Source organism: Talaromyces atroroseus (assembly GCF_001907595.1).
Source record: "Talaromyces atroroseus strain IBT 11181 chromosome Unknown scaffold_4, whole genome shotgun sequence".
Taxonomy (NCBI): Eukaryota; Fungi; Ascomycota; class Eurotiomycetes; order Eurotiales; family Trichocomaceae; genus Talaromyces; species Talaromyces atroroseus.
In genome coordinates, this window is record NW_017971436.1 from 1,345,675 (window position 1) to 1,371,222 (window position 25,548).

Below are 25,548 nucleotides of genomic sequence, written 5' to 3' on the forward strand. Positions count from 1 at the left end.
GGTCGGCGCAACATCTGCGATCATTTTGCAGACCAAGAGTGCCTTATACGAATGTGATTTTGATTCAAAGGAGAAGGGAAGAAAAGGGAAAGAAAATGCGAAATTGCTGTGTCACTTGCATTGTTCACGTTCGCTATTTGGTTTGATTCGATTCACTGATTTAACGAATTCAACGTTCTTCGCCGGATGCTTGCAACACAACACCATGCCTTCACGGAAACCCAGCAAATATGGAAATAAGTTCCGATCGAGCGCGGCTTCCTTCAATCCGAAACGAGCGAAAACGATAGAATTCAATTCTCTCCGCGCTACGGAAGCCACCTCTCAAGATGAGAAATTCGAAGCAATCAGACAGGCCAATGGCATCGACGAGTCCATGGGCTTTCCACGCTACGAAGCCGGAGAGAAACGAGCAGGATGGTTGATTAATATGCACAGCACCTCTGTTGAGGATCCTAATATTCCTGGTGGTCGAGCTGGTGTGGATTTTTATTTCCTGGAAGATGATGGTAATAGCTTCAAGGCCACAGTCGAATACGACCCATACTTCCTCATTGCTGTCAAAGGAGGGCGAGAAGCAGAAGTTGAGGAATGGTGTCGAAGGATATTGGATGGTGTGCTCAAGAGTGCTCGGAGAGTTGTCAGAGAAGACCTACAGATGCCCAATCATCTACTTGGAAATCGAAGGACGTTTTTGCAACTCAGTTTTGCGAACGTCGGCAATCTGCTAGAGGCTCGAAAATTGCTCATGCCAATTGCTGAAAAAAATAAAAAGAACGTGACCGCTATGGATACATATGCTGAGATGGCCAGGTTGGAGATCCCCCTTTGCCCCCCTCTGATTCTTGCGCGGAATGACTGATTCGAGGTAGAACATCTGCTGGCTTTGATCTCTTTGACGATGAGATTGACGATATACGACCTAATGCCACCTTGAATGCGAGCGATTTTATCATTGATATTAGAGAATATGATGTGCCTTACCATGTCAGAGTTGCTATCGATAAAGGTGCGTCCATAACCCGTTTGCACCTTGGATTATTTGAACTAATAATGGCCAGATATTCGAATTGGAAAATGGTACAATGTGGAAGCGAAACATGGAGTTACAAAGTTAACATGCATTGAAGAGCGGCTTCAAAGAGCTGACCCCGTGGTCCTCGCATTCGATATCGAAACAACCAAGCTTCCCCTGAAATTCCCGGATGCTGTCATTGACCAGATTATGATGATTTCTTATATGATTGATGGAAGTGGATTTTTGATTACCAATCGCGAGATCGTCTCTGAAGACATTGATGACTTCGAATACACACCTAAACCAGAATACAACGGGCCGTTTGTAATTTTCAATGAGCCCGATGAACGCCATGTCTTGGAGCGGTTTTTCAGTCACGTGAAAGAGGCAAAGCCTACAGTCATTGCAACTTACAACGGCGACTTCTTCGATTGGCCCTTCGTCGAAGCGCGCGCAAGTGTTCTAGGTATCGATATGTATGCTGAAATCGGCTTCAGAAAGAATAGCGAGGACATCTATCAAAGCGATCATTGCGCTCACATGGACTGTTTTGCTTGGGTTAATCGAGACAGTTATCTTCCACAAGGCAGCAGAGGTTTGAAAGCTGTTACAGTGGCCAAACTAGGATATGATCCAGATGAACTAGATCCGGAGCTTATGACTAGGTACGCTAGTGAACGACCGCAAACGCTGGCTGAATACTCAGTATCCGATGCCGTTGCGACATACTACCTTTATATGAAGTACATACATCCTTTCATCTTCTCGCTCTGCACCATTATTCCGCTAAACCCGGATGATGTCCTCCGAAAGGGCACAGGAACGCTGTGTGAGATGCTTTTAATGGTACAAGCATACAAGGGCGAGATCATTCTTCCCAACAAACACAAGGATCCACCAGAAGCATTCTACGAAGGCCATCTTCTTGACTCCGAAACATATGTGGGTGGCCATGTGGAAAGTATTGAAGCCGGTGTTTTCCGTAGCGATATACCTGTCAATTTTGCCGTAGACGCCACGGCCATTGATGAACTGCTAAGCGATCTTGATGCCGCATTGAAATTTAGCATCGTGGTGGAAGAGAAGAAGTCATTAGAGGATGTCACCAATTATGAAGAAGTGAAGGCTCAGATAGTTGAACGGTTGACGAGTTTGAAAGAAACGCCAAATCGCTCCGAGCGGCCACTCATTTACCATCTTGATGTTGCTTCAATGTATCCAAACATTATGACTACGAACCGTTTACAACCTGACTCTATGAAACAAGAGTCTGACTGTGCAGCGTGTGACTTCAACCGACCAGGGAAGACTTGTGATCGTCGGCTTCCATGGTCGTGGCGAGGCGAGTTTCTGCCCGCCAAACGAGACGAATACAATATGATCCGGCGCGCTGTCGAGAATGAGAAGTTCCCGGGGAAGAACAAGAATGCCCCCATGCGTTCTTTTGCAAATCTGCAGACAGAAGAACAAGCCGCCATTATCAAAAAAAGACTACAAGAATACAGCAAAAAAATCTATCACAAAATCCACGACAGCAAGACGATAGAGAGGGAGGCTATTATATGTCAACGGGAAAATCCCTTCTATGTCAATACTGTTCGCGACTTTCGTGACCGAAGATATGATTTCAAAGGGAAGCAAAAGGTGTGGAAGGGCAAGACAGAATCCTTGAAGTCCGCCGGCGCATCAAATGTCGAGATTGAGGAGGCGAAAAAGATGATCGTTCTATTTGATTCTCTTCAATTGGCACACAAAGTCATCTTGAACAGCTTCTACGGCTATGTTATGCGCAAAGGTTCACGCTGGTATTCCATGGAGATGGCTGGAGTCACTTGTCTAACGGGCGCTCGGATTATTCAAATGGCCAGAGAGCTAGTTGAACGCATCGGCCGACCTTTAGAACTCGACACGGACGGTATTTGGTGTATGCTTCCAGCTACCTTCCCCGAAAATTTCGCGTTTTCCCTCAAAAATGGAAAGAAATTGACTATGTCGTACCCCTGTGTGATGCTTAATCATCTTGTTCATGGACGATTCACGAATCACCAATATCAAACTCTCATTGACCCAGCATCGTTTAAATACGAAACAAAGAGCGACAACTCAATCTTTTTCGAAGTTGATGGACCGTACAAGGCTATGATTCTGCCCGCATCTAAGGAAGAAGACAAAAACTTGAAGAAACGTTATGCAGTCTTCAATGACGATGGATCACTTGCAGAGCTCAAAGGATTTGAAGTCAAACGCCGAGGTGAGCTCAAGCTCATCAAGATCTTCCAAACGCAAATCTTCAAGTTCTTCTTGGACGGAAAAGACCTAGCCGAAACATATCAGTCAGTTTCTCGCGTGGCAAATAGGTGGCTTGATGTGTTGTATGAACATGGGGCAACTCTTGCTGATGAAGAACTCATTGACTTGATTTGCGAAAATCGAAGCATGTCCAAGACGGTGGAAGAGTATGGCTCACAAAAGTCAACATCTATCACAACCGCCAAACGACTGGCCGAATTTCTTGGGGAACAAATGATCAAGGACAGAGGTCTCAATTGTCGTTACATTATCTCATCCAAACCAAGAAGTGCTCCTGTCACAGAACGAGCCATTCCTGTTACCATATTCTCTGCAGAGGAGAATGTCAAGCGATTCTTCTTGCGCAAATGGCTCAAGGATGACCCTGGTGACATGGATCCTCGTTCTGTGATCGATTGGGACTACTATCTCGAACGATTGGGTTCGGTTATCCAGAAGCTGATTACTATTCCAGCTGCACTTCAAAAATTGGGTAATCCTGTTCCCAGGGTCCAGCATCCCGACTGGCTTCAACGGCGGATCAACATGAGAGATGACAAGTTCAAGCAAAAGAAAATGACCGACATGTTCGAAAAGAACCCCCTTTCTGAGATGTCGACTAATATACTGGATCATCGGGTGCATCACACCGCTGATATTGAGGACGCAGCAACACAAGCAACCGATAAGAAAAGATCATCACCTTCTAGCAAAATGGTACAGAAGCGAAAGTTGCCTGAGGGTCCTCCGACAACATCGCTTGACCCCTATGCCAGTTTACCAGCTGTTATGCCATCTATCAACGAGGATTATGAAGGTTTCATTAAGTATCAGAAGCAAAAGTGGAAGATTCAGAAGCAAGCTCGAATTCGGAGAAGACAGCTTTTTGGAGAGAAATCAAAGCTTGCAACTGACTCTCTAAGTAACTTTTTCCGGAATCAAGCAGAGTTACTGTTCATCAGCACATGGACAGTTTTGCAGCTTAGAGAAACAGACGTTCCCGGAGAAGTGCGAGCATTTGTGCTGATTGACCGCAAAGTACATGCTCTAACCGTCAGGGTTCCGCGGCAACTGTTCATCAACTTTAAGGATGATTCTCTACCGGAAGTCGAGCTTCCTGACTGCGAGGTAGAAAAGGTCAATAATACTCTGCCAAATGGCCACCCTTCGGTTCATCTCTTCAAGTTGACATTGCCGGAGGATGTCTATTTAAGAGAGTCGGAAAAAATAGCCGCTCTGCTTAATCATCCTAGTGTCGAGGGTGTCTACGAACGTAATGTTCCACTCACTGTTCGCGCTGTCATGAAGCTGGGAAGTACCTGTACGTTTGATGAGAATCAACGAGGGGTTCTCGGTGACGGCTTAGATCGCGGCTTCGAATTGTCATCCTTATTGCACGCATCTTCTGAAACCCCTTACTTGGAAGGCCCATCTTTAACATACTACTACTTATACCACATCACGTCTGGCGATCGACAAGTCTTCGCCCTTTTCTCAACCGCCAAGAGTGAGGCTAATATTGTAATCTTGAACCGCAATCGTGATGCTCAAGGCTTGCCGAATGTCGATAAAATTTATGCGGAGCTCCTAGGCCGCAAAATTGCAGCAAACACTGAAGCCTCGACAGGCGCATTCGACTATCAGGAAAAGATACGTTTCAAAACTACTCAAGTGACTACTCAGCGCAAAGCTTTTCTAGAGATCAGTGATCTCATAAAGAAATTGCGCAGCGAAGAGATGCAGCCTGTGGTGTTTGTAATTCAGTCCCAGCAAAGACGAAAGCTGAGCCATGATATTTCAATTCTTAGGGAATATCCCATCCTATCTGTCAAGCCAGAACTTTCAGACATGGATATGCCACCGCTGGGATGGCAGTCATTCATTGCGAAGCGGTTGGTGACCCACTATTTGTATTTGGGTTCGTGGATTCAGCATCTCAAACTACTTGCACGTTATGGAGATGTTCCTGTCTGTAATTTGGAGGGTGATGATCCTCGGTATTTGATAGACGTCTCGTATGCAAGGCGACTTGAGAAAAGCAATGTTGTGCTGTGGTGGTCAGCAGGACCGCGACCAGACCATGCTGGGTTTGAGAAGGATGATATCCTAGGGTCTCTTGATACAGTCGAGATGCCTTGTATCAATGTACCAGGCACCTATACAACAGTCTCTATTGAGCTCGAAGTACGAAATCTCGCAATAAACACCATTCTTACATCGTCAATTATCAACGAGTTGGAAGGCAGTGACGCACTTCTCGCTTCCGGCATTGAGACAGGTGATGGGAGTGGAGTACTCTACTCGGAGAAGGCCTTTGCATCTGCGGGCGTTTTTGTCTTGCGTGAGATGGTCAAACAATGGTGGGCAGAGGCATGTGCAGGCAACACAATGGCCGATGTTATGGTTCAACATCTGGTCCGCTGGGTAGAAAGCCCCAGCTCATGTCTCTATGATCGATCGTTGCACTATTATGTTCGAATGATGTCTAGAAAGTCATTTCAGCAATTGATGGGAGATTTTCGTCGCGTCGGTTCGAATGTTGTCTTTGCTAGCCCAACACGACTGCTGCTACAAACAACTAAAACAGAAGTTGGCACGGCGTATGCTTATAGTCAGTACATCTTGAAATCTATCAGAGCCAATCCGGTCTTTCATTTCATCGACCTGGAGCTCAAGGAGTACTGGAACTTTCTGGTATGGTACGATGAGTTCAATTATGGGGGCAAGGGCTGTCAAGAGGTGGTTGAGGCGGAATCTCAACAGCTCGAAACCGTTATGCATTGGCAGATGAGCCGATTTCTACCAATCCCTATGCAGGAAGTCTATCATGACTGGGTAATCGAATATATTGATCTAATGCACGGACTCAAACGAGGAGATGAGGATAATCCTTCTACGCCTCGACTTACCCAGATACCTAAACGTCTGACGGAGACAGACGATGAAGTAACGTCGATTCTCACAGAAGGCTTCTCCAAACCTTTGAAGAAACAAATTGTGGGTTTGATCCGGCGACAACGGGATGAACTTCTCCATCCCGAGCTTGCATCAGACTATATATTTCCCGTGTTACCAGGAGTTTTGGTTGATCCAAACAAGGAGAATCGAAATCCCGTGCTGGAGCTTGTGAAGTTACTCATGCAGGTCCTCAGTTTGTCTAAAATCACGACGCTAGAGACGCGAATTTTGCGCCGCGAATTGTTAGCATTGTTTGAGGTCCGTGAATTTAGCAAGGAGGGACGATTCGAAAACCCCAGTGCCAGCTTGAAACTGCCAGAATTAACGTGCAGCGCTTGCTGCTTGATACGCGACTTGGATCTATGTCGAGATGAAGATGTTCTTCCAGATACAAACACTGATAACAAAAAAACATCTCCCAAGGCTTGGCGCTGTCCCTTTTGTCAAACCGAGTACGACCGTCTGGCGCAAGAAGAACGACTCATTGGGGAGGTGTATGGCATGGTAGTCTCGTGGCAAGCGCAGGATCTGAAGTGCTCCAAATGCAATAGTCTCAAGGTCAGCGCTTTCATGGAGCACTGCTCCTGCAGTGGCGAGTGGACTACGACAATAGACAGAAACGAAGTTCTCAAAAAGCTGCGTGTCATGCTTAGTGTAGCTAAGTATCATGATATGAAGCTTCTCGAAGGAGTTTCTGAAGATGTTTTGCAGCAAATGTAATCCAATATCATTTTCTTTCTCTGTTTGCCTTGTGATATGGTCATAGGCTGTTTATTTTTTTCACCTCATGAAGATGAATTTTGATGTATGGTTTTTGTTTCTGGTGCCGTTTACAGGTTTTGGCGTTGGTCGTGTCTCAAAGACACGAAACGAATCATGTACTTTCTGTCAATATACCATTTAAGTGTTTAAATCAACTACCCGCTACTACGTCGACTTGCTCAAGAATGAGATGGCTATCTGATGGTTCTCAACCAGAAATCTGTCCAGGTGATACCTAGATATACTTCTTTATATCGCGGCTTCGCTTGTAGGTGATGCAGGTAAATATTTATAAAAAACTCATGGTTGTCTATCGTAGCCCTCCCTTGGGAATCTAGTTGTTGCTTTTTTCCCTTTTCCCTTATACGAAATATATGTGTAGATGTTCAGTATACCGAGATAGACGTTAATAGTGCTACCTAAATAGGCTAATATGGTGGTGAACCGTGAAGCCCCCACAAGAATGACCCCTCCGGCTCCCTCTATCACGGAGCTTTCTCTCTCTCTTTTCTAAGTCTGCCCCTGATTTATTTGTCGACTCGCATCAACCAAAAAGGATATCGCTTTCCTACATTCACTCTCTTGGTTTGCTATTTTCGTTTCGCTGGTCGGGATGGCTACCCCTACACAACCGAAAACACAACCCCAACGACCGCAAATACAACCTTGTCGGTACAAGACTGGGAAAACTCTAGGAGCTGGCTCCTACTCCGTCGTCAAAGAATGCGTCCATATCGATACCGGGCGGTACTTCGCCGCAAAGGTCATCAACAAGCGATTGATGGCTGGTAGGGAGCATATGGTAGGTGGTCTGCAGACGGATGGTAGTTTGGCTGGTCGATGAGAGTAGACTATGTACTAACGTTCGCTTCTCCGTTACATATAGGTCCGAAACGAGATCGCAGTACTCAAGCGAGTTTCGATGGGCCATCAGAATATCTTAACTCTCGTCGATTATTTCGAGACCATGAACAATTGTACGTTTTTGGAAACCAGTTTTTTGACTTCGACCTGGATCACTACCGTTACCGTCAATCTGCTGCTGACAAGTGGTCCCCGCGTCTTCCTTCTCAATTGTAGTATACCTTGTTGTCGAACTGGCCTTGGGAGGAGAACTATTTGATCGGATATGTCGCAAAGGAAGCTACTTTGAAGCTGATGCGGCGGATCTTGTCCGAGCTATATTATCAGCTGTTGCATACCTACACGACCATGGCATTGTCCACCGAGATCTTAAACCGGAAAATCTACTATTTAGGACCCCAGAAGACAACGCCGATCTTTTGATTGCAGATTTTGGCTTGTCCAGAATTATGGATGAAGAACAATTTCACGTTCTTACAACAACGTGCGGAACACCTGGATATATGGCACCGGAAATATTCAAGAAGACTGGACATGGGAAGCCGGTGTAGGTGGTTTCGTCCTGATATCTGAAAAGCCAAAAGGAGTGAGGGAAGAAAGAAAATTACTAACGCTGAAAATTAGGGACATTTGGGCCATTGGCGTCATCACTTATTTCTTACTTTGTGGCTATACCCCCTTTGACCGTGACTCTAATCTAGAGGAGATGCAGGCCATTCTCGTCGCGGACTACGCCTTTGTACCTATTGAGCATTGGCGAGGCATTTCTCAAAATGCCCGTCAATTTATCAACCGATGCTTGACCATTGATCCCAAGGCACGAATCACGGCTCATGAAGCTCTTCAGCATCCATGGATCACCAATGACCTATCATCGAAACAGGGTGAAGATCTTTTGCCCACTGTTAAGAAGAACTTTAATGCCCGACGGACGTTACACAAAGCTATCGACACCGTCCGCGCCATTAACAAGCTTCGTGAAGGCGGTGGCTTGATGATGGACGGTGCGGCCAGCATTGAACCTCGTCCTGAGCGTGTAGTTGGAAATGACGTCCATGACGAAGATCATCAACATCATTTTCAGCAGCGACATGACGATGACCAAATGAAGATCGATAGTCGTAGCAACGCTAGAGGTCAGACAGAGGAGCAAATTCGTGAGCAAGAGCGCAAAGTGAAGGAGGTTGTAACTGGTCTATGGAAATCGGCGGCGAATCGCCAGTGAAAAACATGATTTGTTGCATTGTGCATTTCATATTTATCTTTTCTTCTCTGATAACTGATATTCTGGGAAATTACGAATATTATGTCACTAATGGACATTCTTAAGCCATTGTCTTCAGGAATGATTTGACATGAAACGGTTTGACTTCTATTTTCATTTTTCTCGCCTCAATTTAAATATACATACATCATCCAGTCACTTATTCTGATTTTACTGGAGACATATAATCTTTCTACGTGAGGAAACTACGTGTCGAAAGTAATCCTTAGCGATAGAAATGAGAAATCCGTAAATACATTATCATCCCGCTAATTAAATACCTAGTCATCATCATTAATTGCACCGAGATTTCATCTAAGCCAAGTTGCGACATCGATACAAAGTATCCGAACATGCATAACAGCAACAGAAAAAAGAAAACTTGGGGCTATAGATCGGTCTGGATTTGGAAAGCCCTGAATTATTCAGGACGGACTCTTGTCTATAGGTGCCTTGACTTATCAGCTTCAACCCATTCCCTCCACTCTTGCCAGTCACTGTAGTCAGCAGATGTCCGCAAGCCCTGGTAACGAGTGGCCTTAAAATCGGCCACTTCATCCCACGGCTTGCGAATGTTATTATTATGATTGTTATTGATACTCGACCCGCTGCTTCCTCGAAGAATTCTTCTCGTCATGCCAATGCCACCGCCACCACTGCTAGGACCATCCCACCCTGCTTTACGCATTAGGCTCTCAACAGTCTCTTCCTTTGTCCAGCCTTGTTCGAGGGCGACGTCTGGAAGGTATGTCGACCCATATCGCCGATTCCGGTGAATGAAGGAAATCCGTAGCCCGTGTGTGCCCAACTCCCAGTCCATAGCATCCGCGCACGGTTCAAAGTTGCCAAGCAAAGTCAAAGCACATGAAAGAGATGGCAGTTGTGATGGAGGGATTGGAGAGAACCGCGTATCATCAAAGGCACTGTCGTACTTTTGTTAGCCCCCTTCCGTTATACATATATATGCGTGTATTCCTCCACAATGATAAACATTGATAAATGGTAGAATATAAAGAATGTCGACTGAGAAAGTAGGGTCTTACGATATAAGTGCGTATTTTTTGAGACCGTAAGAGAGCTTCTGGGCTTCGAATGTGCCAATACAACCACGCAGAGATTTATGGCCATGTCTCGAAATCAAATTCCATGTAACAAATAATGGATAAGATTCCTCCGACATACTGCTCCTTTGAGAGCTTAAAGGATCATCTGGGGTAGTCAAAGTTGTTGAGTTTGACAGCGCCGAGCGAGACGAATTAGCTGATAATGTAGCAGTTGTACTTGACGACGAATCTGAGGATACATCTTGTTGAAGGCGAGATACGGAGGGCAGCTTGATATTCCGAGGACGAGTGGTATGGCTGCTATGTTCAATTTCATCCTCATCCTCCTCTTCTTCGACAATTCTAAGAAAGAAATGCCAGTGTCAGTTCATCTCGCTATGTAATGCCAGCCAGGGCAAGAACAGGAATTTTAGGGGAACCCACGCCCTGTTCTCCATAGTTGCTAGTTGCTTAGATTGACTGAATTGCCAATAAGAACTCTCTATGGTAGCAAGACTAGGAGGTTCCTCGTTCTTGAATGAGGCAGCCAAGCTTTCGAAGCAATAGAAGCACTGTGCCGGCGAAGCCATATTGGAGTCTGTGGAGAGAAAAAAGAAAGAAAGTAAAAGAATAAAGCCTTTGGAGTCTATACTTTACGTAGGCTGTCTTGGAATGGGCGATAGAACAGTAGTATTTAGGCCACGATATAACAAAATGTTATCAATCGAAAGAAGCGCCCTCCCAACATCAAGCGGACCGAGGCTTCGAGTGCCGGCACGTCGTAGGGAATGAAGGAGCAAATACAAAGAAGCAAGCTCACCAGGGGCAGCGACGAGAAAGGTGCCTGTCTTCCCTAGGACCTCAACTGCCTGCTGAGAGTGATGAGATGAGGTGAGGTGATGCGAGGTCTGTAGTCCATGTCATCGAGCGAGCGGGGAAGGCAGGCTCATCTAAGCAGGTTCTAGGCCCACCAGAGCGGCCACTAGCTGATTGGCTTGCGGATCTGTCAGCCAATCACGGTACAAAGCTATATACATACATAGAGTCATATACTTGTACTCCGTAGACATTCTGGCATTTAATGGACCGAACGAATTAGGAGTATAACCACGGCCTTGATAAGTTGCGTCCGGGCTCTGTCACTTTGGCAGTGTACTTAGGAGCTTGACTCTCATTCGTTAAGCACCCGCACATACTGGTTATGGGAAAGTCTGTTCTCAAGCGGTCTGCAGATATCGCGCCCAAGTCAGCATTTAGATGAAAATACGTGATATCGCATAGCATATGTGCGGGACACGTCTCTATCCCCTTCAGACAGTATGTTGGCGGTTGTATCACTTGCGATCATCTTGAGGCATCCTCATGCCCATCATCCCGAGAATATTGCTCGCAGGACCAGGCATACCGGCCTGGCTTTGAAAACTTTCAAGGAGGTTCTTGGCAAGATTTATATTCAGAGAGCTCTCATCGTCGGATTCTTCAGCCTCGGTCCTTCGTTTGCCCTTATCGCGTGCATCAGTCGGATTCCGGGCGGCCTCTCGTCTGTTGTGGTTCAAAACACCAGTGGGTCTAAGCTCTGCTTCCATCTGTCGTGTGAGTTCTTCGATCTCGTGGCTATCGTCATCTGAAGAGTCAAGCTCCTCGATTCTTCCTTTCGCACGTGCTGACTTGAGTTGCGATCGCAAGTCAATGCCTGAATTTCCGCCCGTCATGTCTCTCATCAGTTTCATGTATTCCTCTTTATCGAACTTCAGGTTTTCGTCTTCTTCATCTTCGCTGCTCAAGCCATCCTCGTCGGCTTCATCATCTGTGTCGGAATCGAATAGATTCACACCGTCAAAATTGGCGGAATCATCTTTCAAAAATTCTTCGAACCGAGCAACAATCCGCTGGAGGTTTTCTTGTGCACTCGAATTCCCAAAGGCTCCAGAGCCTTGAGTCTCGCTAGCCTTTCCCTTTAGTTCCCTGTCGAGGTCCTCGAAACTAATATCTAACCAGCCCTCATCGTCCTGCTGAAGACTCCAAGAATGTTTGATTTCTTCGGTGGTTGGCAAACGTTCGTCCCCGGTATCAAGATCCTCAAGTAAGAGTTTCATCTCTCGAACAATGGGTTTATCTTGATTTTGTGGATCACTAAGCAGCATCTCGAACCCACAAGAGACTTTCATTCCTGATTCTGCCCTGGTATAGGCCTCGCCATCCATTTGGGGCGGTAGACTTTGCGCCCATGATGCGGGAGTCGGGAAGTCTTGACTTCTGAGTTGGGCATATCCTACTCTAGTGAATCGAACACTGACCGTGACAAGATCGTCAGGAGAAAATAGCAAATCTTGTTTGCTACTTGCTCTCAAAGTCCTCAATGAAATCGGATCGCGAGTATAGAAAGCCTCCACAGCTGGTGAAATATAGGAAGACTTTTTGTGGACTAGATATGCAACCTTGCGCGGGATGCTCACCAGGGCGCAGTGGAGATTTTCTTCTATCTGTTTGGGATAATTTCGCAGGCGATAGAAAGCTTCTTCTTCGATAGAAGGGGAGCGTAATAAGCGTCCGGTTTCATGCATGGCAATTCTCATAAAGTCATCGAGCGATATCTTCTCTGTGACTCGTTTTCGGTCTTGTTTTGGCTGTATGATAACTAAATGGCCATTGTTTATCCAAACCTGTAAATATATATTAATATCGGTGATATATGCTTTCATTCATAGAAGTATGAAATACCCTGTAATCGGCCACTTCGGGCTCCAGCCACGCCGGCAGACTTCCAGCTGCCTCAATGAGCAGAAATTCGCCATCACTGTCGACGACACGAACCCACAAATCTTTATGTTTTCTTGTCAACTCCCGGAGCAGAAATACAATAACCCATTCATCTTCGATAGAATCGCCGAAATTGGTTCGCCCCCGAAGGTACGTTATATCTGATGCCGCAATGCGATGTCAGTGCCTCGCGCAAAGGAAGACATCCGCGATTATGACAGGCCGACTTACCATTATCTTTTGCGATCTCGAGATTGAAGGGATCTCGCTGCCAGATGTAATCCTTGAGAATGTCTCTTATAAGCTCGGAGGCACTCTTTTGGACCTCCTGAAGGCGCGAACGTGTTTGGACAACTGTATCTGTCGTGGCGGGGGCGGGGTCTGATGAAAGTAGATACAGCGAGTACTCAATAGCGTCCTCGGGCAGTTGAGGACGTGGAATAGGACGAAAGGTCGACTTGAACCATGCGAGGTCCTCTTCTGACATGGGCGGCATTTTGGCTTTTTTTTTTTTTTTTTTCTTTTTTGATAGTATCGCCACCATTTCGTCGGCTTTTTGGAATTGACCTCATTGAAAAGTTGTCCGGAAGAATTGGAAAGGCCGCTCCGGGGTAGATAAGCTCTAAGCCGCATTCAGCTAAACATCAACATGGCGGGCGGAAAACACGCGCATCATGATTTATGATTGATTTGCTTGCTACAACACGTCCCATCGATCACACAGCCATCCATTTTCTGGCTATGGACACGCGGACCACAGACATTATTATTTACTCCTCGTGATAGTCTCTACCCCACACCCTATATGTAGAAGAATTCTATCTTCACAATGCCGCTACCGTACATAGACACGCCGCGGACCGAGATCGACGGAAACGCGACCTATTTGACAAACGGTCTGCGAAGCGCCTACCGTGGCAACTTATCTGCATTGGACTCGGTTGAAAACTCTTTTCAGACACCATCGAAAGATGAAGACATCATAAAGACTTTGGAGGCCCGAAGACGCGCTTCCAATGGAGCAAACCAAACACCGCGCGCACCTGGTACCGGAGTCAGAAATTCACGAATCGCCCTCAATGATCGACGGACACTGCCAGCAAATCCGCCACCAAAGGGTGAATTCACCCCCATGATGCGAAGCGTGACGCGGAATAACTACCTTCGAAATATGTCAGCCGTGAGAGCTAGTACCGGTCCCAAAACGCCAGCCTATCTCAAAGACGGCTATCGAAGTAACGGCAATACCCCGGGGCTTCCACAAATTGATGCAACCAACATTTACGAGGATGGAGTAAATTCTTCAATGGCCATGGAAGATGTAACGCCTTTGCCTCAGGTTGCTAGCAGTAGTGCGCGAAGTACACCGTTGCCATCTATGTCGCGCAAAGGAGGCCTCGGACTGTTGAGCTCTGACCAGAATATGTTGTCTTTGAAAGAACAAGAAAATGTAAGAAAACCTTGCGGGAAATCAATGGTAACCCTAATAACTGATGAATTTCAATGGACAGGCTATCGACAAACTAGACAAGGAGAATTTCGGACTGAAGATAAAAATTCACTATCTGCAAGAGCAACTCGAAAAAGCCGGTCCAGCGTATAATCAAGCGGCGTTAAAGGAAAATACCGAGTTGAAAGTGGCCCGACTTACCATGCAACACGAAATTTCTCGCTATAAGAAGAATCTCCACCACGCTGAACGTGACCTAGAAGCATATCGTTTACAGCTACAAGAACTTCGGGAGAAGGCCAAACGCAGACAAGCTGACGAAGCGATGCAGCGTGAGATGGAATATTTGCGCGAAGAAATCGCAACTCGAGAGACCCAAGTCAACAACCTCCAGGAAGAACTACGGAATGCCAAAGAAAGCGAGTCTGAGGAGGTGGAGCGGCTGCGTGATGAGATCGAAGACCTGGAAGCAACAGTTCGTGAAAAGGAACGCATGATTGATGAGAAGGATGAAGTAATAGAAACCCTAAAAGAAGATGAGGATAAAGATGGCAACGCGGTCGCTGAACTGGAGGCCGAGTTGCATCGGGCAAAACAACAATTGGAAGAGTTCCAGAACGATTTAGAAAAGGCCAGGACAGACGTACACGAGGCCAACCGCAATCGAGAACAAGCCATTGAAGAAAGGGAGAAGGCGGAGGAAAATCTCAAAGAACTTCAGGATGAAATGGCAAACAAGTCATTTTATACGAAAGGTCTCAGTCGCCAACTCGAAGAGAAGACTGAAGATCTTGAAAAGGAGCTTGATCGATTGCGCCAGGAACATGCTGATCTGAAGGAAGACTATGCGGCCAAGGAGCGTCGAGAGGAAATGCTTGAAGGCCAAATAGAAGAACTTCAAGAGGACCATAGGTCAGCATTGGAAAAACTTCGCAATGAAGCCGATCATGCTCAACGGCAGAGTGATCAATATCTCTCAGAGCGGGATGAGGCTCTGGGCCGATTAAGACAAGTTCTTGACGACCTGGATCGCAAGACTGATGAGAAAGAGCTCCTTCAGACGCGTCAACATGCCCTAACGGATGAGTCAGCTGGCTTACAGAGGGAGCTGGCGAACGCTCAATCTACAATTCGGCAACTTGAGCAAGAACTAGAAGACGAAAAACAACGCGGCCTTGACAGCAATCATAGTCTTCGAATGCAACATAAGGAAGAATTAGAGCGATTAAGTGAAGAGATCATGTCCTTACATCAGGAAATTGAAGACAAAGAAGGACAGTTTGCACTTGACCAAGACCGTTGGGAAAGTGCAAAACGTACTCTGCAATCACAAAAGGAACGAGTAGAGGAACAAGCCGCTGGATTCCGACGCACTATCGAAAAGCTTCAAGATGTAGAATTGACCGTTTCTGGACGCGAAGCCAAACTTCAGGAAGTGATTGATAGCGAAAAGGAACGTCATCTACAGGAAGAGGCTGTCTTGAACCGCCAGATCAAGGAGCTAGGTGAAGATATAGCATCTAAGAGACAAGTCGTCAGCGAACAACGGAGCGAATTACTTACGATCAAGGAAGAGCTTCGGGTTGCTCGCCGTGAAGAGGGAGTTCTCAAAGAGAAAGTTCAAGCCTTGGAGGACGAAATTTCAATTTTACGTGCAAGCCTGCAAGAAGAAAAGGAGTACTCGAAGGATAAAACCCTCAACAGAGTATCTGACCAAGACAAGCAATTGCAAAAGGCTTTGGCCGAGCGTCAAACTCTTCGAGATCAACTCGCCAGTGCAAACCTTGAACTACACAATTTACGCACCTCCGCTGCGGAGGCCGGGGCTGAACGCGATTTGCTTCAAAATGAGCTTAACCAAGTTCAGAGCAAAACTCATGGAAGTAGCAACTTTGATCACGAGAAAGTTGAGCTCCGAAAAGCTAAGCTCCGACTCGAAAATGAGCTTCAGCGGCTGAAGGACGAGAAGACAGCCTTAGTAGAAGCGCGGAAATCAGTTGAGGAAGCATTAAACACAGAGATTGAACGTTCTACAGCAGAAGAAAATCGACTGTCAAGCGAAATAGTTCAATTACAAGATAAAGTACACGAAAGATCTGGAGTTCGGGATCGTGAATTGACCGCAGCGAAGGGCAAGATTCAACAATTAGAAAGGAGAATATTGGAGCTCGAAAATTTGCTAGACCAACAACAACAACCAGTAAATGGGGATGGATCAACTGTCGGTGCGGACATTCAATGGCTACATCAGAGTCTCGACGAGGCCCGAAAGCGAGAGAAAACGCTGCTCGAACGAGAAATTGAACACAAGAAATCCATACGTGAATTGAGAAATCGAATATCAGAATTGGAAGGAGCTCTCCATGAAGCTCAGATGCAAAAGTTGAATATACCATCGCCTGAAAGGTCATCATCCGACAGTCTGCAGGAAGAAGTGCGGACGATGCGTACAAGGCTAAAGGAGGCACATAGGATTGTCATTGAACTCAAAACAAAGAACCGAGAGTTGGAAAGAGGGGCAATTCGAGCAGAGGACCGGAAGGACCTCCACGAATTGCTGAAGTCATCCACACTCCAGGCTGAGTCGCTCGAACTAAGACTTTCCGAGAGGGAGGCTCAAGTAAACGATCTTAAAGCATCGCTTCGAAGGATCCGTGAAGAACGTTCTGCGGCGCTGAAAAAGTCAGAAAAAGCCAATCGAGAATGCGAAGCTCTTCAAGAGCAATACAATATACTCATGGATGATGTAAATTCCAAAGCAAGCCGGAAGACTCGCCACGATAAGGAAATTCGCGGGCTTGGAAAGGAAATTGTCTGGCTTAGGTCAAGGTTGAGGAGAGAAGAGAAGTTCCGTCATGATTTGGCATGGAGCAAAGGGCTCATGGAACTTGGCGAAAGAGTTCGAGCAGCTTGGTATAGTCCCCTTTCTTTACTCACCTTCGCAAGCACAAAATACTGATATGAATAAATTTTAGCAATGAGGCGGATCTTCACATGATTGCTCAGATGGGTATCCACGCACCTGAGCCCAAGAAAGTTCACGATGCACGTCGTAAGATCCGCACAGCAGGCCTTGCGGTGATAGCAACGGTTCGGATGCAGCGCATGAGTCAAGAATGGAGCAAGGCCCGGAAACTTGGAGAAAGTCTTCGCCGTGCTAAGAATGAACTCTCAATGAAACGAGACAGTCAGAGGCGACGTGAAGGATCTCTAGGAATTTCGGCCTCTTAAGGTTTATAGTTATATGGAATTGACAAATTCTTACAAGCGAGCATTGGCGTTTGTTTTTGGGGAGCGGTTCATTTACAGTGTTCTCTGATTTTATTCTTTTGATTCTCTTCTATTTCATATTTATCCTCTACTTGGCAAGGATTGTTTGGAAGGCTGGTTTCAGTCTTCCCCTTTCCTGTTCGTTTCTGTCTGTTTTCTTGTCAGGATGTATTGTTCTTTCTCATCGCCAATAATGATATCCACGAGGCATCGCATGTATTCAAATTCCGTTTAATTCATATGAAGAATTGCATCAACAATCCTAAAATGGTCACATGAGTAAGAAGAGTCCAGAGAGAAATTCAAAGTTATTAATACCGCACAAGGGATTTCATCACATTGACTCGTCTTGAAAGTTGAAACTAGGGCGCGTAAGCTATATACGTATATGGTTTAGTATAGCCTTCATGGGCTGCTCATTAACCACCACGTTGGTCACCCATTGCTAGCTTCTCCAAACAGTATAGACGACGATGGAGTTGCTGTTGGCTTGTGTCTGCATGTCTGCAATACAAATCTTATCCACACTTTTTCAGATGCGTGCAGACGAATTTGAATGCTAGCATGTCAACAAGAAACTTCCAGTCCGTGGATATACATCATATGATCCTAGCAGCTAGAACTGAAGAATCGTACACAATGCCTAAGTAGGCTAGCTAACATTAATGCCTCAAAGTAATATCATAGTAAATGCTGCTCGGCTTCGGGATACTTCTTTGAAAACCAGCACAACCAGCGTAACGACTGTCGTAAGAGTCCCCTTCTGTTTACAAGTAGCGAGGAAGGTTGGGTAGAAAGTGAGTCCCAAGCAATCTCAGCGATGGCCGAATATCTCGATGGGATCTATCTCATCTTCGTCGTCTTCTTCTAAACCAAGGTCGTCATCGTCTTCTAGCTCTTCGGTAGTAACGCTACCGAAGTCACTTTCGCTTTCATCACCACTTGATCCGTCATGGCTGCCGAAAAATGTGTATTTCCGCAGAGGCGACGTAGCCCAGAACCCAGGCTCCTCATCCTCATTTCCACCCTCACTTCGACGTCTAGAAAAGATAGACGCGGCCCAGGTGGTGTCTCTGGATAGCTCGAAATAATTGCCAACAGTGGGTGACACTGCACGTTGTCGAGATGCAATAGGGCGTCCATCAGCTGAAGTGGCAGTGGATGGCCGCCAGCGTAACTCCGGCTCCGCGATTGCTTCATTTACCAGACTAGTGGCAGATAAAGGTTCATAAGAATGGTCGGGAATGGAGATTGGAACAACCCGGGGTCTTGATATCAAGTCTGGCTCGTTCATATCGTCAGCACCACTCAAAAGACGAAGCTGTGCTGTGTTGTATGATTCACATCTAGGCGCCAATCAGTTTAACGACCCACATATAGACAAAAGACACACTATGAAACTTACAAATCGCACTTCAGGCCAAGCCAATGATACGGTACGTCTGACTTTGCACCGCAATCATTACAATAGACCAAAGCCCGGGTATCTTCGAATTCGATGGGCATTGGTTGGCTTTCAATTGTGCGATCCAGGTTCCTAAAACGCGCTTCCATGTTCATGATGCTCTTGCTGCAAATCGGACATTTGTACGAGTTCTTCGAGAACTCGTCATAACACTTCTGGTGAATGCTGTGCCCGCACCTCATAAATACGACAGTATCAGTTGATGTGAACATATATTCTCCGCAAATTGGGCAGTCACACTGCGTCGAACGTTCAATGCAGCGGTGGGTATTCTCAATAGAAATCGGTATGCAAACACTACAAGTCTAAAGTTGAAAAGTCAGCAATCGTGCCGAGACATGAGAGGAGAGAGAGAGAGAGAAAAAAAAAAAAGGGGGGGCCAGATTGAACAGCTTCTTTTGTACCTTGCAGTGATAAAAATCCTTCCCAATTCCTTGTCCAATACGGCAAATGCCACAATCATGGCAATGATATATGCTTTTCGAACTATCGTTGTCCCATAATTTACAAACAGCACAAAAGTATGATGCTGCTTGTTCACCACATTCCTTGCACCATTGCGCTGCTGGCTGAGGCACTCCACAAAGCATGCAGAGCATATTCTCTGTCTTTCGACGTTCAAGAGCATGATCCTCAGTTTCATCGTGGCAAAACCGACATGTATACCATTTTTTGCATGTGTAGCATTGTAACTTGACATTACGCTTATAATGTTGACAGCCTAGAACCAGTATATCTTCGTCCGAGTAATCGTCATTACTGATGTTATCATCAGCTTCAGTTGTTGGCCCAGAACCAGCAGCCGGAGGCTCGCCAGAGTCAACATCCTTTGGCGCGAAAGTTGGCTGTAGGTCCTCTGGCGAGAGATTATAGTAGATTCTGTCAGGTGTAGCTGTTCTCTGTTCCGACGAATCAAGAGAAAGCCTATCGATGGAGCGCCGTGTTCTCGGTGACGATGATGAAATCGGAGAGTGCTCTCGACTCCGGACGCTAGATGGAGATTGTGATGGAATCTGTCGTTCACTGAAAGTTTTCCGGGCAGCTTGGTAGCTCTCGATCATTAGAGAGTGGATTAAACGGGCTTTTTGAATTCCGCTAGCATCATTGTCTCTGATCGCGTGGATCTTTGTTCGCAATTCCGTCATTCCATCGTCTTCGGGGAGTTCACGGAGGGGAAGGTTGTCGTCGTGTCTACCACTGACCGCATCGCTGGTAGCAGTTGCTATGGCGGGTGCCGATACTTCCTCGGTATTTTGGCGTGAGTACGTGCTCGCCACTTGATGGGATTGAAGTATTTGGCTGTCTTCGCTGTCGCCGGGTTTTTCACTGTCGGAATCGTCCATTGTCCCTCTCAGGTCGTCGTCGGCACTGGGCCTACATGCCACCAGACGCCTTCGAGTGCACTCTAAGTCTGTGTCCAAAAAAGTCGGCAGAGCTACTGGCGGAGAGTCATGACTGTTGATCTTCTGTAGTGAAGTGTCCGGAAAGTCTGGCTCGAGGTCATGATTGCCTGAGGCAGTGGGCACCACCACTTCGGGAGACTCGGCGGAGTGAGGGGAGAGGCGGCGAGCGTGTCTGACTATGGGCTCGATCAGGAGAGATGAAATGTAGTCGCTCATCAGGGCATTCAGGCAGTACGATAGAATAGCACAGGTACGAGTATAGTGTTTGATTGTGCATAGAGTGGCAAGCGAGTATCTAAGAATATTTATTTATCTATACTTTTTTTTTCTGGGATGTGGCGTGTTGTAGCCGATGTGAAAAGCATGTGACACGTCTGCGGTCACCTTGCATATACTATTAGATATCGTTTCACCGTGTATACTGCGCAAATTTCATGCAGCTTTACGTGTTTTAGAGAACAGTCCCCGAATAAACGTTTCAGTAGCGTCGATCGCATTTCCCTGCGAAGTAGAGTATGACCCTCAGACTCCAGTCCACAGAGGCCAACTACTGGCTGGTGTCATACGCGTCTTCATAGGGGATATTGACTGCGCTCTCCATGGTGCGTTGGAATACCAAAAATGCACATTTTCCCAGCTTGTTATTTCATTCAGGCCAGGTTCTGCGATGTCCACGGCGCGGGGTGTTTGCGGGAGTACCCCGTAGAATCGAGATCATCTTAGACAAGTACCGAGACTTTCGTTCAGGAGCATCAAGGTCGAATTGAAATGGGCGTTCGCAGATCGTCGAAGGTATTTCTGTGTAGCATTATTGTCTCGACTGCTGTAGAGATCAGTGGCTGCTTCAGTTATTGACGGATCTAAGAAGCTTACATTATGTCCGACTTCCTCATGCTTGGTTGTTCAAAATATCTGACATGTAGCAGGTTTTTGATAATCTTATGCTCGTAGCTGTTAGACTCTGCCGCACGATCCAGAAACTCCAGCGTGCGCGCGATCTTCTCTGGATCGAAGTCGCTCCTATCCCCAGAGCGAAACGACGATCTTAGTTGACCACGCAGCACATTGCGTGCGGGAGGAGCATGGCGCACGGCCTGCAGTCCCTTTTGAAACAAATGCCGGTACGCATGAATGATCACACGGTCCTCCATTGGACAAGGAAGACCAAAGGATCTGTCAAGAAAAGGTGAAGAGAAGGCGAGGAAGGCGAGAAAGCAGACCGATGGAGCGGCGGAAAGCGGTCACGCGCGCAACCAATCAGGGCCGCGCTCTCCCCTCGCATGGCGCCTGCCCGACGGCATAAAAGAAGCTTCCCAACGACGGTCTCGCTGGGCATCCACGGCGCTTCTTCTTCCTATGCTTTGCTGAAGAGAGCTACGATTCGAGTTCTCTGTGACATATGGGGCGGTCTACTTTGCCTTGCTTTCGGCAGACATGGTGGATTAAACCTTGTTCATGCTCTCTTCCCTACTGCGGCACATAAAAACACCATACTAGGCTGGTCGATGCCAGCTCTCACTACACACAACGAGCACTTCCCAGATTCTTCTCGCTGGTTCCTTCCGAGCCTGTGGCTTGAGAAAGCCTAAGAGGAAAGGCAGTTTGTTGTCATGTCTATCTACCTCACGCACATATCCCCGCACATTCTCTTGAGGGGCTGCAGCTCATTTGGCTTGACCGACTACCACACTTCTGAAGAGTTACTGTGAACTCAAGCCAGTACCGTCAGTGCAAGCGACCATGACACGCTTGCCAGGTCGTGTTGGGGCTGCTCGAGCTCAGCACAGCTCGACTAGAGCTAAGTTTCGAAAGCACAAGGTCATTATGGAGAGCGTGACTCAACAGAGAAAAAAGCTCCGAAGTATTGTACGTTGGTCCTGACCCAATCTCAATCTAAATACTTATGCTAAATCTCAGCTGCAGATTTCCTTCGAAGCAGATGCACCCCCAGGATACACCTTCATCCCCGCTGGCAATCCTCAATTCACCCTCGCTTGCAAGGAGCTATGCCGTGAACAAGGATTGAAGGTGTTCACAGTCACTGTAAGCTTACATTAGCCTTGATCAATGACAAATTTCCTAACTGCTTTTTTAAAAAGACGACCCCTCACCAGAACACCCATGGGCTGTCTCAGCAAGTGCACCGGGTGGGTTACCATTTCCCGAGCACAGTCGTTGCCAAAAAGTGCATGGATCTTGGATTATATGTCTCGGGGAATGGGAACGTCATGCCTTTTGAGAGTTTTGGCACCAAATTCACTAGAACCGATGGCGACGTGGAAGTCTCCCAAATTACCATAAACACCGAAGCAAGAGACGTCATTCGTGACCTATTCCCCAATATCCCCGACGATGATATAAATCAGATCATCAAGACTGCTTTTCAGAAGGTGGATTATTTCTACCTTTCTTTTTTTTTACTTTTTTGCCGTCTAACTATTTTAATAGGGTCAGCGCAAGGTCGGTACGGCTGTTGAGCTGCCTCTCGCTCGTAGAGCACAGCTTGCTGTTGTTGCTCATATTCGACACGTATACACGGATTACGACAAACTCTTGAAAAAAACTTCGTTCCAAGAGGCAAGGCGTCAAGTAGAAGACTCTACGTTGGAAAGGCTTGTACATTGGCGCGGTGATGACGAAAGTGGAATGCCAGAACTTGAAGATGTCTTCCGTGAGGTCATCGTGATCTCTGATGATGAGGAAGAAGAGGAAGAAGAAGTCGAACACAATGACATTGGTTGCAATAAACAAATCCCTTCCGGAGATCGAGATCTCAGTGTCGAGATACTGTCAACGCAAGTTGTTACCGACAAGCTTGACGTTAATGCAAACGACACTGGCAATCACTCTGTCAGCGCCTTCCCCGTGAAAGCTAAAGAATCAATTTCAAATGAATACCATTTTGTTGCAGGAGCGAACACTCACACCTTTGGTAAACAGAAGATCGACCGTCGCGGCTTCAGCCGGTACCAAGCTTGGGACCGAGCCATGAACCGCTATCGTGAGAAGAAACAAGCCCCGGATATTCTTCGTTTCCCTGACGGGTCTGTCTTTGGAAAAATACCTCCGGCCACATCGAATAAGAGAAGCTCCCACTCAATTGATTTTCCATCTACGCCTATATTTGTCGCAGGGCCAAGAATATCATCCGAAGGGACACTTGAGAAACTTTCCAAGGAGATAGATTTGATCGACTTGACGGGTGGGGAAGATGCAAACGAGTTTCCCAAGCGAAGGAGATTAGGAACGCGCAAATACTCTCGCGAGATTCATCGCCCCTCATCTTACGCAGATGACTTACCTTATTCCTACACGGGAAAACCGGTATCTCAGCATGCACCAGTAGTGATGCGCAGTCGGTACCTTGAAACGATGCGAGAGGGCGTCAGCGTTGACAGAATGCCTATTATGAGAAATGATCCCGTTCCACTTGTGATCAACGGGTCCAGAGAAGAGACTAGCCACCCACTATACCACTCAATAGCATCCTCTAGTGCAACTTCTGTAATGCCGACAATACAGTTAGAGTCTCCCGAAATCTACAATGGAATCGGATCCTCAGGTATGGGTCGCCCGCGTATGAACCCTGCGCCTCTGTACAGGGACCACAGCTTCAAGGTTGATGGTTATGAAACGGATTCCCCGAGACTGACTATGCTTCGAGAGGACCGTCCGGCCAGCAGCCACCACGTTCGTGGCTCCGGCTCGGATGATGCAGTATGGAGGAACAAAGCCAATTCCTACATGTCTCAAAGAAGGTTATTAGAAACCCGGGATTCTTCATGGTTGGCAAGCGCACCTAAACCCTCATTTCACCTGAGGAGGGTTCAAAGATCCGAGCGAGTCACTCACAGCCCTGCGTTTACCCAAGAGGACATTATGGATCCGTCTCCAACTTTTAATGTTGACGGCAGAGCTGAAAATGCACTTCAGCAATATGGGATTCAAAATCGTCGAGTCTCTTCACAACCTCCTCTATCAGATACGCAGAGAAAGAGGGACACACTTCCCGCGTCAGCAATGAGGAGATATGAGGTACAGTTAGAAAGATCTTTGAATTCTCGTCGGTATGAGCCTGCCCCTCATCAGGAGCGATGATATTCTTGCTTTCGTGCGAATAAGGGGTTGTCAATCAGTGACTTGTATGAGTCTCACGGATTGTCAAGGTTCGGAGAAATGTGGTTGAAATTCAGAGCGAGTATTTGACTCAATGTTTGAATATACTGTTGTAATGGCTATACATGTCATTCCGAGGCAGCGATACCGAACGGCGCTCGTTAGAATGATAGTGATTAACTATTTTTATGATTATCATGATACCCTGATTGTATGCACTACCGACATGTTATTATTCTCACTCGTACATATTGATTGACATAGTCGGTTGCAAGCCAAGCAGAGACGTTGTTTCACTAAACTTGTTCTTGATTCATATGCCTAAACCTGGTCACATTCACGCATTTATAACTCATAAAAAGTCGTACATCAAACTCCCAATCTCCCCAGCATGGCAGAGAATGGCAGTTGAGTCATGTCATTTCTCAGACCACCCATGTATATGCACAGCAGAAACAGTCTTCAAACCAGTCGGGACTTGATCGTTTCCTTTCCTGTAATCAATCCTGGGTAACCAACTCTGCCCAGTTCCGCGCTCGATTAAACAGCCTGGACGGTGCCATCGGCCTCTCCGCTGTTTACAGTTTTGCCAGTCTTCTTGATAGTCTCAAGGACCTTTTCGTAGCCCAAGGAGTCCTCGGCGATGACGGTAGCGGTTTGCGATTCGAGGCTCACGTCGTAGGATTTGACGCCTGAACAATAAAGAGACATTGTCAGTCAGGGTTCAAGTGAAATGAAGAGGGGGGAAAAAAAGTGTGTAACTGCGCTGGTTTTGCAGTGCTCTTGAACTCACCATCAAGCTTCTTCAGGACACGCTCAACAGCGCCAGAGCACCCGCCACAGCTCATGGAGACATTGAACTTGTATTGATGTTCGGCCATCTTCT

General features: G+C 46.6%; 8 protein-coding genes across 8 annotated transcripts; 4 read left to right on the top strand and 4 right to left on the bottom strand.

Annotated features, from left to right (window-relative positions):
- Positions 1-205: 205 nt before the first annotated feature.
- UA08_04350 (DNA polymerase epsilon catalytic subunit A) lies at positions 206-6,985 on the top strand (the record flags this gene model as incomplete). Its single annotated transcript, XM_020266664.1, has 3 exons — positions 206-813; positions 873-1,009; positions 1,062-6,985. 3 exons carry the CDS (start codon positions 206-208, stop codon positions 6,983-6,985), a joined length of 6,669 nt encoding a protein of 2,222 aa, XP_020120890.1.
- Positions 6,986-7,640: 655 nt separating this feature from the next.
- Positions 7,641-9,116, top strand: UA08_04351 (Calcium/calmodulin-dependent protein kinase type I; the record flags this gene model as incomplete). The annotated part of the gene is made up of 4 exons (XM_020266665.1): positions 7,641-7,829; positions 7,914-8,004; positions 8,108-8,438; positions 8,516-9,116. The coding sequence occupies 4 exons, from the start codon at positions 7,641-7,643 to the stop codon at positions 9,114-9,116; spliced, it is 1,212 nt and encodes a 403-aa protein (XP_020120710.1).
- A 481-nt stretch (positions 9,117-9,597) lies between these two features.
- UA08_04352 (hypothetical protein) lies at positions 9,598-10,788 on the bottom strand (the record flags this gene model as incomplete). Its single annotated transcript, XM_020266666.1, has 3 exons — positions 9,598-10,078; positions 10,199-10,561; positions 10,643-10,788. 3 exons carry the CDS (start codon positions 10,786-10,788, stop codon positions 9,598-9,600), a joined length of 990 nt encoding a protein of 329 aa, XP_020120709.1.
- A 744-nt stretch (positions 10,789-11,532) lies between these two features.
- On the bottom strand, positions 11,533-13,454 carry UA08_04353 (hypothetical protein; the record flags this gene model as incomplete). The annotated part of the gene is made up of 3 exons (XM_020266667.1): positions 11,533-12,861; positions 12,920-13,119; positions 13,190-13,454. The coding sequence occupies 3 exons, from the start codon at positions 13,452-13,454 to the stop codon at positions 11,533-11,535; spliced, it is 1,794 nt and encodes a 597-aa protein (XP_020120712.1).
- A 333-nt stretch (positions 13,455-13,787) lies between these two features.
- On the top strand, positions 13,788-17,639 carry UA08_04354 (hypothetical protein; the record flags this gene model as incomplete). Its single annotated transcript, XM_020266668.1, has 3 exons — positions 13,788-14,408; positions 14,470-17,321; positions 17,384-17,639. The coding sequence occupies 3 exons, from the start codon at positions 13,788-13,790 to the stop codon at positions 17,637-17,639; spliced, it is 3,729 nt and encodes a 1,242-aa protein (XP_020120711.1).
- An 853-nt stretch (positions 17,640-18,492) lies between these two features.
- Positions 18,493-21,697, bottom strand: UA08_04355 (hypothetical protein; the record flags this gene model as incomplete). The annotated part of the gene is made up of 5 exons (XM_020266669.1): positions 18,493-19,024; positions 19,084-19,320; positions 19,548-19,629; positions 19,685-20,841; positions 21,420-21,697. The coding sequence occupies 5 exons, from the start codon at positions 21,695-21,697 to the stop codon at positions 18,493-18,495; spliced, it is 2,286 nt and encodes a 761-aa protein (XP_020120714.1).
- A 589-nt stretch (positions 21,698-22,286) lies between these two features.
- Positions 22,287-24,644, top strand: UA08_04356 (hypothetical protein; the record flags this gene model as incomplete). Its single annotated transcript, XM_020266670.1, has 4 exons — positions 22,287-22,412; positions 22,470-22,589; positions 22,646-22,936; positions 22,995-24,644. 4 exons carry the CDS (start codon positions 22,287-22,289, stop codon positions 24,642-24,644), a joined length of 2,187 nt encoding a protein of 728 aa, XP_020120713.1.
- A 558-nt stretch (positions 24,645-25,202) lies between these two features.
- On the bottom strand, positions 25,203-25,543 carry UA08_04357 (Metal homeostasis factor ATX1; the record flags this gene model as incomplete). Its single annotated transcript, XM_020266671.1, has 2 exons — positions 25,203-25,354; positions 25,456-25,543. The coding sequence occupies 2 exons, from the start codon at positions 25,541-25,543 to the stop codon at positions 25,203-25,205; spliced, it is 240 nt and encodes a 79-aa protein (XP_020120624.1).
- Positions 25,544-25,548: the final 5 nt, after the last annotated feature.